We start from the raw sequence: 18,340 nt of genomic DNA, 5'->3' as shown, positions 1-18,340 counted from the left end.
TTGAGAGATGGCGGTATGATTTTAGATTGTTTGCTTTTTGAGCTTTGGTTGTTCTATGCGTTCTTGCTACAATTTGAGGATGGTTCCATTTGTTGTTATATGGTGCTTTAACTTTCTTCGTGGTTTTTAGGGGCATCAAACTTTTACAAACTTAAATGAGATTCATGAATAATTCGGATGGTACAATGCACACTCACACGTTCGGATTGTTCAAGTCACATAGTTTTCAAGATTGTAAATTTAAAAATCATTTTTGACTTTCCAATTAGTAGCTTGTGAATTATATAGTTCAGTGGATTGAAAGTCACTTACTTCCATAATCATAACAAATAAAGTGAAAATTTTCATACCTTTAAGATGATACCCCCAGGTTTCTTTGCCTACGCCCGAAATTGGTGTACCGTGTAATGTTAGGCCTTTGTCAACCTCTTCGTTAATCTCTTAGCCTATGCCTTACCCTAGTGAGCTATGAGATAATAGACTCTTTACCACCCCCATTCATAAGGCACATCGAACGTATGTCCCAGTATGTTTTAGTGATTATACTCACTTTTAATAACAGTGTTTTATTTCATAATAAATCAAACATGATGCTAATTAACAAGTAAACATGGATCATCAATGAGACCTCATTCATACTATCATTTTAGTGAAGAAATGATCGAATTCATAATTTAATTATTAGAGGAAAATCAAGGGTAACACCCCCAATTACGGATTATGACTGACATGAGATAACCAGATATAAATAAGAGACCTGAAATCTATGAGAAGACAAAATACAAGGCTGAGGGTTCTAGCTTAGAAGGTCTCCATATCTCTTGGCAAGAACATATAGTGATCAACTTAAAACAAGCCAACTAGATCAAGAAGTTGGTTCTCATAAAAAAAAATTGAGCCTTTGGAATATTCATAAAAAATGGTATTTGGGTAAATAGCAAACCATGCTGCTGATAATATAAGATCTGTTGGTAACCTCTATATGTCTATCGGTCGATCTAGAGAGAGAGAGAACACCAATATATTACACAATGAAGTCTAAAAAAAGAATAATAAGAAAACTCATATGTTACAACCTTGTACTATGACAAAGATGTTACTCGGACGGAGTTATCAGCTGATCCAGTCAAGAAAATGGGCAGGGTCGGATGCCAATCCACAGCAGTAATAGGAGCACCGTGCGGAAGTGTTCTCCAACCATTTATATGACCATGAACCTGACACAAGAGAACCAGACATTGACAATTCCAGATAACTAGCAAGAGAATCGGAAATATTCAAGCCAAGATATGGATAACTGAAGTATAACCCCTTAAAAGCAGAGGGGTCTAATCACAATTCACGAGGAAAAATCAACCTGATATATGGGTGCTCTGACTGAACTGGATGTTACCAAGAGTCTCCTCCCATTTGCATCTAATGCCATTTCATGTCTGCAATATTTTGAACCGATGAGGGGGTCACAGAACCTGAAAGGTAAAAAGGTGTCATGGTGATGGTGAGAATCAATTCTTCAAACATCTAAAACCAAGGATATGAGGAATAGAGATAAAAAGTTAAAAGAGCAAGCCAGAAAAAAAAAAAATCCACACATCGTACGACTGTTGTTCCACATATATTGCATTCAGTTGTATATGAAGATATATACTGAAAGACCTAAAGAAAGCCAGTGCAGACAGATGGTTAAATTGCCTAAATTTGATGAATGATCCAATTGGATGGTTGGTTGGCTTGGGCAGAAAAGTACTTCAAGATTCCAAACACAAGACCAGAGATGAAGGGGCCTCTAGCCTTTGTGACAATGGATAGAGGCTCTGTTGTGCATTGGTTTTACCATTTAAGTATTTGAAAAATAAATTACACGAGAAGAATTGGGAAACTGACTGCAGAATTGTTCTAGAGATGTTAAAAAATGTGGAGTGCAGCAGTTCTTCATGTTGCTTGTGTAGTAAGAAATTCTAGAACAGGCTTGAGGATATTTTATGAATGAGTTGAACAAAGTTAGCAGAAGGAACATGCAAAGGGTAACTTCCTTGCACAATTTATTTAAGATGATTTGTTTAGATGAATTTAGGGTCATGCAGTTATATGTAATGGTGTGATAGTTACATGTTATGTATATATAGGTTGTGATAAGCTTTGTAGAAGGAAATTAAGATGTAGGATTTTTTTTCTGGCATTTTGAAAGACGAAATTATTTGATAGGGAGAAACCCTGTCTTGCTTGATGTTTGTACTAAAATCTGGCCTAAAACCCAGATAATATCCATAATTTATTCATATTGAAGGGTATTTACTTCTTTCCAACATATGACAACCCTCAATTTCATATATCTAATTTCCCTGCCTGACAAAGTAAAAACTACTTTAAGCCATACAAAAAGAAAAAAAGGAAACATTTTAAATCTAATTGTAAGCTGACAAACTAGAAATATACCTACTACAGTCTCTCGACCACAAGATTTGGCCTTGATTTTGCAAACTCCACTCAAAAATCTGAAAAAAATAAACAATTAGTAGCGATGCACAACCTTTTTCACAATCTGGAATAACATTAAATTATCTATGCTTGCCTTCCCATCAGAGCCAAGGCTAAAAATGCTAGTCTCGTCTGGTCCAAACAGAATAGAAGTGATGGAAGAATCATGTGCTGGCCAGCCAGTGATTTGTAGACCAGCAGACATGTCTTCCACTAGTTAAGGATGACACGATTGTCAAACCATGAGGTCACTGATTCAACATTCAAAATACAATTTATTATCCAAAAAAAATTGCAGTATTTTATTTTACTGAATGACTGAGCCCAATAATCTTAGAATAACTTAGTCCAATAATAGGGAACCTTAGAAAGCATAAGAAAACACAGCAAATTAACAACTCCAGCAAGAGAAGATATAAATAAATACAACTACTGTTGAAATTAGGTAATGATAACTAAAGGTAATTAGACAATAAACCAAGGATTAAGTGAACTTAGAGTCAAAACAGATAATAATGGAAATATAACAATCAAGTCAAATGATAATGGAAATATGTTAACAACAACAAAAAATTATTTCATAAAGGAATCACCAAGACCAAAGCAAGGAAAGAATCAAGTGAATAAAATTAAGGATACCAAACATGTGAATCATTCCATCAACTGCAGAAGCTGCCAAAATCTTTCCATTGTGATTAAAGCATAGAGAAGTAATAGCTGGGGGATCTTCTCCAAGAGGAAGGACTGTCTTTATGAAATCCAAAAAATTAAAAATAGCCATAAAACAACATAAACATAAAACATTTTATGCAAAGAAGCACGTACCATGGCTTTCCAAGTCTTCATGTTCCACACAGTCAGGGAAGCAAAACCCAGGTTGCCAACATATTTGGAACCAGCCCTACACAGACAGTATAAACATCATAATATTAACAAAAGGTGAAAAACAGAAAGAATGTATAGTGAAAGCAAAATAAAGGAAAGGATACCCTAACCAATGGTATTTAACCATAGTTCCATTCTTATATCCGAAATCAAAACAGCAAAACATTCATATCATATCATAAATAAACTAACATTTTTTTAAAATAGATTATCAAATTACCAAATTAAATTAATTTGCTAGTTTAGCAAAGAATTCAATATTTAAAAATTTAACAATTACCCTCCAGATGCTGCTGCAGACACAAAAATAGGTTCCACAGGACTGCACTTTATGTCCAATACACTGTAAAATATGGGTAGAAGTGTTATTAGGAAATGCACGGAAACCTGAAAAACTTATAAGGTTCAAATATATTTGAAGTCCCCAAAAAAATATAACATTTTTTTAGTTCCTGTAATTTTTTTATCCCTGCAAAATTCGCCGTCACTTGTTTATCCTTGTCATAACAGTAGAGACTTAAAAGGAAAACCTTTATATTTTATAGATGCCTAAAAGTAGGGACCATACAAAAATTACTATATCTGTGGGAACTAAAAAAAAATATTGTTATATTTTGTAGAAACATAAAACCAACACTGCTGTATTTGCAAAGAAATAAACATATTATTGTTAATGACAAGTTAATGTCATGACAAGCACCAAAAACAATGACTATTGCAAGGAGCAAAACCAAAAATAAATATAGGGATTAAAAAAGAAAAAAGCTACTATATTTGCAGTGACCTTCAAAATATTTAAGCCATCATATAATTGGGAAATACCTTGGAAATGATTCAGTTGTGCTGAGATCACAGACAACTCTCTTTGCATCCACATTCCATGCTTTAATGCACCCATCGGATGTACCTATAAGAAGCTTTTTATCAAGAGGAAAAACTTAATAATCTGATCGTATAATCTCATGTTCATTGAAACTGAATAAATTCAATCACCGATCAATTCACATACCAAGCGGTCTGATTTACATTCCCAGTCAAGTGACAAAATTTCAGTGCCACAATATATGGTTGCGTTTCTAGACACTGGAGTTGATGTATCATATGTCCATATCCTTCATTAAAACATGCAGAGCAAACAAAGGTGAAATTGCCTGAGACTTCATAAAAATTAAGGAATAGGTGCAGATACTCGGTGAAAGGTAAAGAAGGATTGATGAAGGGAAACATATAAAGGGCATTTTGTAAACATAAAGGCATTGGAGTGCATCATGCTTCCTTTTAATTTAATTTATATGTGACGTTTATGTTGTTGTTCAAAATAAATCTGCACACATGGGTTCTAAATCGTGACAAATAAGGTACATGCTACAGCCAGTAATTGAGACTAAAATTTACACGAAAACTATTCCATTTTTTCACTAAAGTAACACTTCATATCAACTCCTAAAAAGGGTACCTGACAGTTCCATCAAGAGAAGCACTGGCAATATTGTTTCCAGATGCAGAGAAGCGACATCGACTGATTGGACTGGTGTGCCCCAGAAATGTCTCCTAGAAACCACAGTGATATTACATTCACACAGATTCCAATAAAACTTGATTCTGATATAGAAAATGCAAAAGCAGAACAGCCGGGGGACATATATAAGGCTCTGTAAATTTTACCTGGTGCTCTACTTTGACCTCAGCGAAATCTTCATCCCCATCGTTTTCTACCACAAAATTCATTGTTAATTTTCATTTCCAAATATTCAATCAAGGATTACAGAAACATTTAGTAATTGCTATCTTACTCTAAAGAAAAATTTATTCAGTGTCCACAAAATTAGGTGTGGTTTGAAGTTCAGATAAAGTGAATCAGAGTTACATGCTGAATTAGTGAATACAAAATATAATTCTAAGAAATAATAAGTAAAGATAAATTGATAGGGTTGCTTTCATGTTTGAAATTTAAATAAACAAATACAAAGCTTTTAAGTCTCATTTCGATGAGTTATGCAAGATTGCAACTGATTCTAGCTTTCAGCGTTGTCTTAGGAAAACTATCATTTGAAAAACCAAAAAAAAAATAGATCTCTCGACATACAAAATCAATATCTTGTTTCAGTGCAATTTGTGGTTTCAAGTTACAGCTTACAGCTAGTGGCAATGCAAAACTGATGTCATCACTGTCTCCAGGATGCAAATGAGAGTCATATTGGCAGAGAAAAGCCCAGGCATCTGACATGGTGTCCTAACTTTTCTCGGCACTTGCATGACTAATTAACTAGTTATCTTTTCAGAACAACAATTAATCATTTTGAAGATGTCCGAACACGAATTAGAACAATTTAGAACAACTCTATCCATATAAAGCAGCCATTAGGCAGCAACTATCTTAAATACAATGACCAAGCAATTAAATAATGGCAAATGCTATCGAGTGCCCTAAGGGCACTGGTTAAGGAATTAAAAGGGAAATTTTATTTTTGGATGTGTAACAATGCACTCCCCGATGATTTTTGAGTACGCTATCTCATTATTTCTAATAAAAAAATTCTTTTTTATTTCTTTAATCAGTGTCCACTCGTTAAAGAATTAAAAGAGACTGAGCGATAGTGAAGCATGTCTGTCTGCTTCTATAGGAAATGTGTTACCTTTTAGGCTGGCATTGTCAGCTCCGCCATTCCTCAAACAGTAATTCGATAGAGAAGCTGAATCATCATCACCAGATGTGGAGCCAATCAACTCGGAATGAACATTTCCGAGTTCACCCACAGCTAAATCTTGGCTAACCTCGATTTGACCAACTTGTGAAATGCTAGTTGGAAAAACATCCAGAGAATTTTTCACCGTACGGGTACTTTCTTCACGCAAATTGCTTGATGAACCAATACTCCCTTCCATACTTCAATCCAATTAATCAGAAAACCAACCATGTCCATTACACGCCACAGGACTGAATAAACAAACACACGCTTACCTTCTAAATTGACGTAACTGTGCCTCTTTCTCATCAAGCAAAGCCTGAAGTTGGGACAACTTCAGATTTAAATGTACGATATCTCTTTTGAGTATATTAGTAGCATTCATCTCCGAACTAACCTTCAGTAGTGCAGGTAGACGTGATACAATATTAAGGCTATACAAGTTGTGAAAGAGATAACGATATTTTCTGAATTAAACAAGCAAGACACCGAAATTCATGGTTTTAAATTATGGTCTACAATGACATAAAGGTTGTTTGTATCACCGCACCACAACCACATCGCCCATGTTCCAAAAAAATCTAAATCTAAATTGACTAGTGATAAGACCAAAAACGGGAGTAAATAAATTAAGGAAAACTCTCACCTCGCAACTGGTTTTGTAAGATTTAGTTAGAGTATAACCCAAATGCTGATATGGGATCAGAGTTTATCTTAAATCCATTAATAAACCACCTATCACGTTATTCATGCACTGAGCCTGATAGTAACGGACACGAGAAGCGTATTGAATAAACTCAACTCCGAAAAGTATATAAGTGGGAGAGAACACTTAAGCCACAAAACAGTTTTGTTGAGCTAAGTTAATCCAAAACCCAAACTCTAACATACTACAGTCTCATCTACTGCAATTTCCCACAATCTCAAGGATAGCCATGAAATGAAATCACAACACCAATTTAGTACTACGAACAGAATTAATGTGAAGGATATGAGTAGCACTGAAAACCTCGCTGAAGAAGTTCCTAGAAGAAAGATGCAAAGCCTGATACCACTCCTTAGAGAAAAAAGCCCGAAACTCGGGATCCAAGTGCGGGTTCTTCTTATAAGGAATTGCTGCAACACAAACGACATCTCATTTCACCGTGCAAGTTCATCACATGAGAACAGAAACAAAAACGACGAAAGAGAAACAAAACGCACCGAACCAGAGAGTCCAATCTTGCGACCTCTGCAACAATTCGGAACCGTAGAGCGCGAAGAACTCAACCACCTTGTCGTTACGATTGCACTGCACGGCGTGGACGACGTAGAAGCGTAGAATAGAAGCCTCCAACTTCGAGAGCGTGGAGACGAGTAGCGTGTCGGAGGGGGAAGAGAGGTAGTGTTTGAAGAACCCGAGAAGCGCGACAAGCTTATCGGCGTGGAACTTAGGAACATAGACGGAGAAGATTAGGTCGAGGATCTTGTTGACCTCGAAGCCCTTGCCGATGTCGGTGCGCAATTCAGTCTCGTATGATTCGAGAGTGTTGGTGAAGCCGCGGAACACCAGAAACTCCCTCACCAGCTCCTCGGCGTGACGCATCTTCTCCATGGTCGCCTACAAGCGCAAACGAACGTCGCTGTTGTTATCGTTACTCAATAGCATCGAGAATTGATCAGGGGAAATGGAATGGTGCTGGATTGAGAGAGGGTTTGCGGTGGCGGTGCTAAATTGCGCCGCTGGGGTTTTGTAGCGATTTGTGTTTGTCTTGCGGATTGGTAGTTAGTTAGCACGTGCCGCGTCTCCGATCTTCGGTGCTGATTGTGAACGGAGTCCCTCACCTCACTTCCAAATCCAATCAGCTGAACCGGTTCACCGTTACCGTTAAATTGTACAGTAAATAAATAGTCTTTTTAGATTGAGAAAATATTTTTATGTTTATTTTATTTTAATTATAAAAATAATTGTATTTTAAACTTGTAAAAGCGCGTATAAAAATGATAAAATTGACAAGGTGAAGAAAAGGATTTCTAATAATTTAAATTAGAGATAAAAATAGTTAGTTAACTCAACATTTTAAACGTTAGTTAGAAAGTTTGATCAAAATGGAGTTTTTATGCTAATGCAACCACTGAAGTTATCCCTGCTCCGCAAAGAGTATAATTACGTAGATACAATAACCCTTTACTACGAAGTTAATAAGAGTCTATTTCCATCCTGTGTGGGACTTCTCCCAAAACCATAGAAAGAGTCATTTCAACATTGTAAAGCTTCCATGATGAACACGAAAGACAATTTCTTAGGTTGTGGCAGCAAAAACTTTGAAGACTATCTTGGTGACATTGTGGAATTGCTGCATGTGGCACGAGATGTGAGATGGCTGGTAAGAGTGAATGAGCTGGAGTGATTGTAGTCTCTTTTCATAGCTTTGTATACATGGTCTAAGCCTTCCTCAATTAACTCTAGCACTGTTTGTGGCATTGGTGGCATATTAATGTCTATCGAATCTTCCAGCAGTCTTACCACTTCCCCCATTGTTGGTCGCATTGATATCTCATCTTGGATGCACCAAAATGCTATTTTCAGAGCTCTCGTTAGCTCTTCTTCATCAACTGCCCCATTCAGTCTTCTATCTGCCACTTTACTTACACACCCATTTGACATCTCCTACAGTACCCAACATTTTCCTTATCAAACACTTAGATAACAAATTTAATACACATCACGACTATGATACACTCTTTCTAACACACTTAGTAGTAAATAAGTGGGATCTGAGAAATATACCTTGTAAGCCCAACCAGGATAGAAGAAATCCTCTGGACCAAAGGACATGTCAAGATTTCTCCTTCCACCAATGATCTCTAAAAGAAGCATGCCATAGCTGTAAACATCAGCTTTGACAGTTATAGGGCGATTACCAACCCATTCTGGTGCCAAATAACCTCTAGTGCCTCTCACCATTGTCACCACATGAGAGTGCTCCCTTCCCATCAATTTGGCCAGTCCAAAATCAGATACTTTTGGACAAAAGTTTTCGTCTACCAATATATTCTCAGGTTTTATGTCACAGTGTATTATCCGATCCCTGCATTGCTCATGAAAGTACGCAATCCCTTGTGCAGTAGCTATGGCTATATTCAAACGAGTTGTCCAATCTAACAATCTATCTCGCCCTTGATACGAAGGGAAGATCCATTTATCCAATGACCCATTCTTCATGAACTCATAAACCAGAAGCCTGTCAAACAAATATTTGTCAAAGCCAATTAAAGCATTACAATTTTAGTTTAGTAAACATGTGTCAGTCCATAAAATATCATCGTTAGGATAAATTTTAAGATAGTTATTATTAAAGTTAAAATTGATTGTGAGGAAAGAGTGCATACCTATGTGATCCCTCAGAACAATAGCCGCATAGGCGAACCAAATTCATATGATGCATTGAGCCAATAGTGTTTACTTCAGTGATGAATTCCTTCTCTCCATGAGGCAAAACCTTGTCAAGTTTCTTCACTGCCACCAGAGTACCATCTCCCAGACTTCCTTTATATACACTCCCAAATCCACCTGCAAAACATGTACATTTAGTAACACTTCACACAACATCGAAACTCTTCATGTAACTGTAACTTATTTGCCATGAAATTTAATATAGAACACACTTACCTGTTCCTAGCAGCTGTGAAAAGTTGCATGTCCTGATCTGCAAATCACGGTATGTGAAGTTCATTGGAGCACCTGATAAGATCAAGGAACTTTCCATCTCCCTTTTCAAAGTTCTCTTCCTGTGAACACTGTAATACAGTAATAAACTCAGGAAAACAATGAGAACTACCATGCTCAAAACGGTAGGAATAATCACAGCTTTCTCCTTTGCACTTCCCATTCCATCAGAAGAGCTACTATTAGACCCTCCTTCTTGGCCTTCTGGAGTCCATGACCCATTTGCTCTGATCTTCACAAACAAAGTTGAGCTTGTATCCTCAAAACCACCAAAACTTAAGCTCCTCAACACCCAACAATATGGTCTCTCCTCATTTAGCCCATAAACAGAAGCCACACAATCACATTCTGACAAGCAAGCATCCCCACATTTTGACACATTAGTATCACTGTAGTTAGCTATAACTGAAATGTCAGAAAAATAATAGTTGGTTTGCTGCACCGTCGAAATCCTAAACTGAGATGTCAGGTTTTCATGCTTGTCATTGCATTTTCCTACAAGAGATGAATTCTCATAGCACTGCCCATCCATCCCAACTTTAGAAGTTCCTGGCAAGCAAGTGCAAGTGGCTTTTGTCTTGCTTCTATCCAAATTGCAAACCCCATTGCCACAAACTCCAGCAATGTCACATGGATTTGAAACTGCAGCCCACTGTGGCATCCACTGCCTTGAGCCATTCACTTCGTCCCATCGATATAACCGCAGATTGCCATTCTTCTCCAGTGTTAGTCTCCTGAGAACAGTTGATGATGCAGATTGATTGACAGCAGAAGATAAGCCTGCATCGTCACCATCATTCTTGTACACATATACTGCTCCATCAGATGAGTCTCCATACACAATCCCAAAGCTCCCAGCATGGTCTAAAACTGCTATAACCTCCCCAGTCACATTGGAGATATCAGGGCCTTCCCAATAGGAATAGTTAGTGTATGATTCATCTGAGGCTTGGTAAGTCTCGAGAAGATTGTAAGTGAGAGCAAGGCTTAAGGAAGTACGCTGTTGAAGCATTTTGAGAGAATAGTAGCCGCCACCATGAGAGGAAGACTTTGATGAAGTTAGTTCAGAAGACACTGTTAGAAGCTGGTTGGGGAGGAGAGTGTCGGAAGGTTGAGAAAAACTCTGCCACACTGGGTGGCTGGTGGCGTTGTGGAGGATGAAATTGCCAGATTCTGCCATGACTGCTGCTTGTACTCCAGCACCTGAGGTGTTTGAGGTCCACACTGTGATGTCTCCATCCATGAGAACAAGGTTGCCACTGGTGTCAAGCTCCAATATTGCATCTTGGGATACAGGAGTATCTCTATTTGGATTGAGATCAAAGAAAATGAAACATGTTGGCATTCATAACCTGCAGAAGCTTTTGTAAACACTAAAGACTACATGGATATATGATTCATGACTTTCTCTTTCTCTAAGTCAAAAACCAGAACTAACCATCTAATCTGCACTACAGTCACATGTTGATTTTGGCTTAATCCCAAGTCCCACATCGGTGGGTTCATTGTTTGGGAAGGAGGTTTGAGGGTTATAAATTAAACTCTTCTCCTTCACTGTTATATATCCCAATTTGTAATATCTTCTCTCATAGTAATAAAAGTGAGCTGTTTTTGCTGTGCTCGGAGATTAGGCTAAACAGGCCGAACTCCGTTAACAATTTTCGGGTGTGTTCTTTCCTCTTTATCTCTTTTATTATTCCGCTTTATTTATTCAATATTATTTGTCGGGTAGCTCTGTTAGGGTTTTGTTTTAGTGGGAAAATTACCCGTTTTTCCCAACAAGTGGTATCAGAGCCGAAGGTTCGCCTTGGGTTGTTTGAAATTATTTGTAATATTGAATATTATATTGTGAGTCTGTAATGGCAAATTCGGATCAACGAAGTTGTGGCATATGAGGTTGGGACATGCTGGAGAGAAATCCTTGCAAATTCTTACCAAGCAAGGATTGTTGAAAGGTATGAAGGCTTGCAAACTTGAACTTTGTGAGCATTGTGTTCTGGGAAAGCAACGGAGAGTGAAGTTTGGCACTGCAATTCACAATACCAAGGGTATTCTGGATTATGTGCATTCAGATGTGTGGGGACCTGCCAAGACTCCGTCAATCGGAGGTAGGCATTATTTTGTCACTTTTGTGGATGATTTTTCCAGGAGAGTTTGGGTGTTTACTATGAAGAACAAAAATGATGTGCTTGAAATTTTCCTTAAGTGGAAAGCTGAAGTTGAAAACCAGACAGGAAGGAAGATTAAGGTTCTCCGAACAGACAATGGAGGAGAATACAAGAGTGATCCGTTCCTGAAGGTATGTCAAGATTGTGGCATAGTTCGGCACTTCACTGTTAGAAAAACACCACAACAGAATGGGGTGTCGGAGCGTATGAACAAGATACTTGTGGAGAAAGTTCGTTGTATGTTGTCTAATGCTGAGTTAGGCAGAGAGTTTTGGGCTGAGGCTGTGACATACGCTCAACATCTCGTCAATCGTTTGCCATCATCTGCTATAGATGGCAAAACCCCGTTAGAGGTATGGTCTGGAAAACCTGCAACTGATTATGATTCTTTGCATGTTTTTGGTTCTATTGCATATTATCATGTGATTGAATCAAAGTTGGATCCACGGGCAAAGAAGGCTCTTTTCATGGGCTTTAGTCCTGGAGTGAAGGGATACCGTTTGTGGTGTCTAGAGGCAAAGAAGACGATTATCAGCAGGGATGTTACCTTTGATGAATCTGCCATGTTAAAGAAGGTAAATCCAGAAGGAGCTGATAGTACTCCACAACAGGTGGAGTGTGTTCAGAAGCAGGTGGAGTTTGAGCCGACAGTGGTGATCCCAACACGAAATACCACAAGTGACTCTCCTATGGCAGAAGAAGAGTCAGATGAGGAAGAGGTTCCTACCCAAGAATCTCAACAACAATCAGCGCCAATTGCAGTTAGAAGACAGAGACGAGATATTCAGAAGCCTGCTCGTTTCATGGATATGGTTGCCTATGCACTTCCAGTTGTTGATGACATTCCATCCACTTACCCAAAAACCATTCTGAGTTCAGAGAGTGGTAATTGGGCGGGTGCGATGGAAGAGGAGATGCAGTCTTTGAAGAAGAACAAGACGTGGAAGTTGGCACAATTACCAAAAGGTAAGAAGGCAATTGGGTGCAAATGGGTATTTGCAAAGAAAGAAGAATTTTCTAATAAAGAAGATGTTCGCTACAAGGCAAGGTGGTTATAAGGGCCAAGTTTGAATATTGTTTAGACTTGGTTAATATTTTGCACATTTGAAGTTGGCGCCCAGAGGCGCAAATTTGAAGCACTGTAAAGTTTGTTTTTTGTTATGTTGTGAGAAGATTTGTTTTTAACACTGAGATTGTATTTAATTAAATTGATTTCTAATACTTTTTAACCTGTAATGTTTAAAATGTTTTAGTAAGATATTTATACAATTTTTAATTACATTTCTAACTGCTATTATGTTTTAATCCTTTAATAAATTAATGTTTTCATTATTTCCAGACAAATGGAAATACAATTATAGTATATATTAATATTACCTATTTCAAAGATTGGTCTGTAAAGATTTATCAAGAAGAGAAGTGTAAAGATAAAGTTAAAAATTTATAAGCTAAGAACTATATTTAAAAATGTAACAAAACTACAATGTATGCCAAATAATTTAACCTTTATATTATTTCAGCAAATAACTAAATTTTAATGACTTTTACGTTATGAAAAAAACACCTACAATCTAAACGTGAGTTCATGTGTTTTATAATTGAAATAAAAAAGCACTTCTATTTATCTAAAAGATGGAAGAAATATTGTACAACTAAGACTATATATATATGATTGTTTTATTCTCCTTGCGTCTTTGATTCCACTTAGTTTTTCAAATATGTTACATCATTTTTCTGTGCTCCCTTGAAATATTGTTGTTGTTTAGTTTTTCCATTATATTTGGCTTAAGACTCTTTTTTTTTTCATTTTATCTTTCAAAAGTGTTCTCGTTATTCATTCTCTCCCTCTATTATGATCACTACCAAATTTTAAGGCAAATTCTCCACATACTTTCATATCTTTTCCCTATATAAGGTATGTGTGTTTCATTCCCTTATTCTTTTTTTTCATTTTTTTTTAAATTATAAAAAAAAACAAATAAGTGTAAAAATAAAATACAAAATTAAAAAAATCTTTGCACCGGAAAATACATAAAAATCTTCTAGTCATCCCTTTTTCATATACTTAAATGATAAAACTAGATATTACGGCTGAAAGGAAAAAAAAAGTAAAAGTGTTACATCTTATGTTATTAAAAAATGAGGTGATATTTTATTTTAAATTATTTAAAAATTTAAAAATATTAAAATTGATTTTACACAATTAATATAGTTTTTCAATTTTAATCTAGTTAAAGTTATCTGTGGATTAAATTGAAGAAGAAAAACTTAATTTACACACTCAATGAATTTTATTATATCAAATATTTTCTGGTGCATATTTTTCTGTATTCACAAGCATTAATTGTGCACAATAAGCTAATTTACAAAGAGGAGGATGATAAAAAAAGGTACCTATTGGGTGACCAAACTAGAGTTGGATCTCCTGGAAGCTGTGCAAACCAAACACCAAGCTCAAACAATCCATGATCAGTATCTGCTGGAGTGAACCCCAAAGCAAATGTGCCATTTTCGGAAACCCAAGTTTGGGCCTTGCTAGACAACAACTTGGAGCCCAACCCAATGTGGGCCGAAATGCATGATCTAAAAGAAGAGAGGGCAAAAGCAAGAACTAGGCAACAACATGAAAAGGAAGAGGAAGCAGTGATGGCCATGGAAGAAGGTGTTAGAAAAGAAGAAAGCTTAGAAAATGTTATGGCATGGTGTTATATAAGGGGGTGAGTAGCGGGGGAGTGTAGTGTTGTAGTTGGAGAAGAAAGACACAGAAATTGAACACGTGGAAAGGGGTTGTTGAACTACATGTTTGAAAAACGTTGGCTAATGTGTGGTCGGTAAATAAGATATGATTAGATATGTGTGTATGAACTGAGTGCTTTGTGGGTTTCAAATAGGGATTGAGATGTGTGCATGACCCAGAGATTGTAAAGGCTACACAATATGGGACACGTAATTCTTTAAAACACGTTTCACATTTTTTCAAAAATAGGGGCATGTTTATGTGCATGCTGACTTTTCACAACCTAACTTCCTCACTCTATTTTTAATCACAACTCTTTTCTTAATCACTTTTTTTAAATTTCGATCACAAACTTTTATATAAGTAATAATTTTGTGGACTCACTTTTGTTCTAGAATAAATTATCCATACCAATCACTATAAAAAAAAATAAAATTGAGTCATTTTAACTTGATTACATCTATTTTGGTTGTTGGAGATCTCACATCGACTAGAAACGAAGACATTTCATTATATATAAGTGGGTGCAAACCGGTTTTATGGAATTGAGTTAGGCTTAAAGTCCACTTCGTAATATTGGTCAATAACTCTACAAGTTTGACTTCAATGAACATTCAAGTGTCTCCCATTTGATATTTCACACTATTTATAGAAGAAAAAAAATATTCTTAGTGTTCAAATTGTTAATAATTTTTGTAATTTCGTAATATTTTTCTAATTATTCACAGAAATCAGTGCTTGAGCACCCCCAACAAAGTAGGGAGTGGTTCAATAATTCCATAATATATGGATACCTACACTATTATCATACATGTATCTACTACGACATTATTAACAAATTAACAGCATATATATAATACATGATATTAAAGAAAGGTAATGAAAAAATGAGATAAAAAAAATAGTAGTCCTACGTTTGTATCTTAATATTCAATTATGGCAATAAATTAAAAATATATTTAGTAAAAGAATTGTTAGAAGTAAAAGTTTATTAAAAATTATCAAATTGTAAATAAGATTCATTAAGTAAAGAGTAGGACAAATATAATGTGTCTTTTTTTATATTTTAAGTGATAATAAAAATATATTATTATTATTATTATTATTATTATTATTTATTACTTACTTACTAACAAAACAGATGTCGCTAATACTTTCAACGTTTATTATTAACTTTTATAAATTAGTTTTTTATTTAAATATCATTTATCAAAATCTAAGATAATATTAATTATTTTATAAATTGTATAATTATTTTTATTTAACTTTTGATCAATTTTCATTGGTATAAATTTATTGTGACAGAGAAATAAAAAAACCATAATTATTTTATTAGGATAAAAATAGTACTATTTTTTTATTTTTTATGTAAGAATCTTTAAGAGAAATAGATTTTTTTTTTATGTTAATGCTTTATTTAGAATGAACAATATAAAAAGGTGAAAATGGAGAAAGATAGAAAGGAAAAGGTGTGGTGATTTGGATTGAGAGAAAGAAAGTGGAGAGTGAAAAAATAAGTGAGAAATTTATAAGTAATTTAATTCATATGATAAATTAAAAAATTAAACTTGTATCCTTAACAAAAGACCAAATTACCCTTACGTTAAAAATGAATTTTGATTAAATGTTAAGTATTGTTTTAATTAGACGTGTTGTGCAACACATTAAATGTTAAAATGAAAATTTTAAAAATATAAAATAAATTAAAATTTTAAAAATGTTAAAATTGTTGGTTCTTTACTATCATACACTACCTAATATAAAATTTGTTATAGGAGTTATATCGAGGTACATGCATAGTCTCAAAGGATCTTGTCTTCTAGTTGTCAAACAGATTTTTAGATACATCAAAGCAACTTGTATTCTCTTTAATAACACACCAACTCGAAAAATTGAAGTTGTTGGGCTCCCTGACACAAATTGGGAAAATAATAAGGATGATCATAGGAGCATTTTAAGGTTTATGTTATTTGTAGAAGGAACTCCAATCTCATGGAGCTTGAAAAAGGAACAAGAGGTTGCATTGTTCACATGTGAAGCATAACACATAGGTGTTGCTACGTGTGTTTGTGAAGCTACATGGCTAGAAAAGTTATTGATTGAATTGAAGTTGAAGCATGATGCATGAATGAAGTTTTTTTAATTAAAAACGGGTTTATAATAAACTTGTTAAAGAATCCCATAACTCATGGTAGGAGTAAGCATATTAACTAAATTTCACTGTTTGAGATATCAGTGTTTCCCAATGCTTAAAGTGGATTTTACATGCAGAGTTAGGGGAAATTTAAATTTCCAAGTTCACTTAGCCAAATCTCATTCCCTCAACGGATTTGAGATTTAAAGTTTTGAAAATTTTCTATCTCAAATTCCCCCGCCAATTTTCATGGGCTCAAGCCATTTTGACAATATTTGTTATTTTTGCTTAACTACCTTTTATTTCTCTTCTTTAAGTTATAAAATTCAATTAAATCTTTTGAAAAATTAACAATTTGTAAATTATAAATGATTACAAATTTAAAATACCTATATTTGATTAAAATTATGCAACTTAAGTGTTTAAACCAATTTACTCACTTTCTTTGTGAAAAATAATGTTTTGTGACTATTGACGATATTTTCTAATTGTGTTAAAAATATAATTTTTTTTGTATGATGGAATGATATGTTAATGAATAAGATGAAAGATGAATAACGTGGAATGTAATCAAGACTATTTACCGTGTTGAGATTGTTAGGAGAGTGTATTGATTTGTAAGTGTTTTGTGAAAGAGATGATTTTGATTCTAGTGATATCTTGGAATCACATAGATGAAGAGTACTAGGTGGTGAGAGTCAAAGAAGGTTCATAAGATTGATTTTGAGGTTTAAAGAACTTATCAGAGTAAATCATATGAATTTACCCATTGTCATGTGAGGATAGATTCGTGAAAGGGAGATTATGTTGTGATGAAAACATGGTAATATGACAGGTGCAGGTCTTTGAACACTAATTAAGTGTCTATGTGTGGATGTTAACAAATTTATGACGCGAGTGATATTGAACTATGGTAGTGGATTTTTGGCATGAGTGATGAGAAATATGAAACATTTACAAACACTTAGTTGCTTAGTATATTTGGAATGAATGAAGTGTGATGATACATGTGATCATGATTGGATGATTCAGATTTAAATTTTTTATTGAAATTTTAAGAATCACTAGTTTACCCTACTTTTTTTTTGTGTGGTTCTTTTCAAAAATCTGCAATGATGATGTGTTACACGTTAGTAAAGAATATTGTGGGTCTTGAGACATCAGAGTGAAGATGATAAATTTTTCTTTTATTTTTTTTATACTTTGTTTGATGATATAAATATTTATAAATTCTTATATGATAGGATACTATTATTTATAAATTAAATGATATATAACTTTAATAAGGTACTGGGAGATGTTAGAATATGTGTTTAGCCTACAAATAAATTATTATGTTATTGAATAGAAAATTTAGACCTTTTGAACCATCTAATTATATTCATAAATAATCAATTATCACTTCCAAAATTATGGTTAGTTATTGGTGAGGTAACGTGTTTTCTCTTATATCCAATTTAAGAGTTTCCACCGTCCATACCTAAAGGTTGAACTCCAAATTTGGATAAACAAATTTTAAAAAAAACTACAATTAGCTTGCAT

General features: G+C 34.8%; 2 protein-coding genes across 3 annotated transcripts; both read right to left on the bottom strand.

Annotated features, from left to right (window-relative positions):
* Positions 1–861: 861 nt before the first annotated feature.
* On the bottom strand, positions 862–8,122 carry LOC137827735 (uncharacterized). The gene is made up of 15 exons (XM_068634026.1): positions 7,254–8,122; positions 7,045–7,166; positions 6,326–6,468; positions 6,000–6,250; positions 5,029–5,075; positions 4,820–4,914; positions 4,373–4,475; positions 4,186–4,280; positions 3,644–3,706; positions 3,304–3,379; positions 3,118–3,226; positions 2,573–2,685; positions 2,437–2,495; positions 1,358–1,469; positions 862–1,217 (listed from the first exon to the last, which is right to left on the bottom strand). Exons 1-15 carry the CDS (start codon positions 7,642–7,644, stop codon positions 1,083–1,085), a joined length of 1,914 nt encoding a protein of 637 aa, XP_068490127.1. The 5' UTR covers positions 7,645–8,122; the 3' UTR covers positions 862–1,082.
* On the bottom strand, positions 8,121–14,785 carry LOC137827734 (G-type lectin S-receptor-like serine/threonine-protein kinase At5g24080). Of its 2 annotated transcripts, none has more exons than XM_068634024.1 (5): positions 14,322–14,785; positions 9,703–11,063; positions 9,423–9,603; positions 8,821–9,274; positions 8,121–8,700 (listed from the first exon to the last, which is right to left on the bottom strand). In XM_068634024.1, the coding sequence occupies exons 1-5, from the start codon at positions 14,579–14,581 to the stop codon at positions 8,362–8,364; spliced, it is 2,595 nt and encodes an 864-aa protein (XP_068490125.1). In that variant the 5' UTR covers positions 14,582–14,785; the 3' UTR covers positions 8,121–8,361. The 2 variants fall into 2 exon arrangements, with proteins under 2 accessions (XP_068490125.1, XP_068490126.1); XM_068634025.1 differs by having other exon boundaries at positions 9,703–11,111; positions 14,322–14,611.
* Between the last annotated feature and the right edge of the window lie 3,555 nt (positions 14,786–18,340).

The sequence above is a fragment of the Phaseolus vulgaris genome, chromosome 7 (genome assembly GCF_000499845.2).
Source record: "Phaseolus vulgaris cultivar G19833 chromosome 7, P. vulgaris v2.0, whole genome shotgun sequence".
Classification (NCBI taxonomy): Eukaryota; Viridiplantae; Streptophyta; class Magnoliopsida; order Fabales; family Fabaceae; genus Phaseolus; species Phaseolus vulgaris.
Note: the sequence above shows the minus strand (reverse complement) of the source record. Positions and strands in the feature narration are given on the sequence as shown.

Excerpts from the sequence above, each read along its gene's own strand:
- LOC137827735 (XM_068634026.1), bottom strand. The coding sequence starts at position 7,644 with ATGGAGAAGATGCGTCACGCCGAGGAGCTGGTGAGGGAGTTTCTGGTG. Across the intron at positions 4,915-5,028 it reads AGGTCAAAGTAGAGCACCAG|GAGACATTTCTGGGGCACAC; the intron begins GTAAAATTTACA and ends TGTGGTTTCTAG. Across the intron at positions 3,227-3,303 it reads TGAAGACTTGGAAAGCCATG|ACAGTCCTTCCTCTTGGAGA; the intron begins GTACGTGCTTCT and ends GATTTCATAAAG.
- LOC137827734 (XM_068634024.1), bottom strand. The coding sequence starts at position 14,581 with ATGGCCATCACTGCTTCCTCTTCCTTTTCATGTTGTTGCCTAGTTCTT. Across the intron at positions 11,064-14,321 it reads CTAGTTTGGTCACCCAATAG|AGATACTCCTGTATCCCAAG; the intron begins GTACCTTTTTTT and ends CAATCCAAATAG. Across the intron at positions 9,275-9,422 it reads TGTTCTGAGGGATCACATAG|GCTTCTGGTTTATGAGTTCA; the intron begins GTATGCACTCTT and ends TTTGTTTGACAG.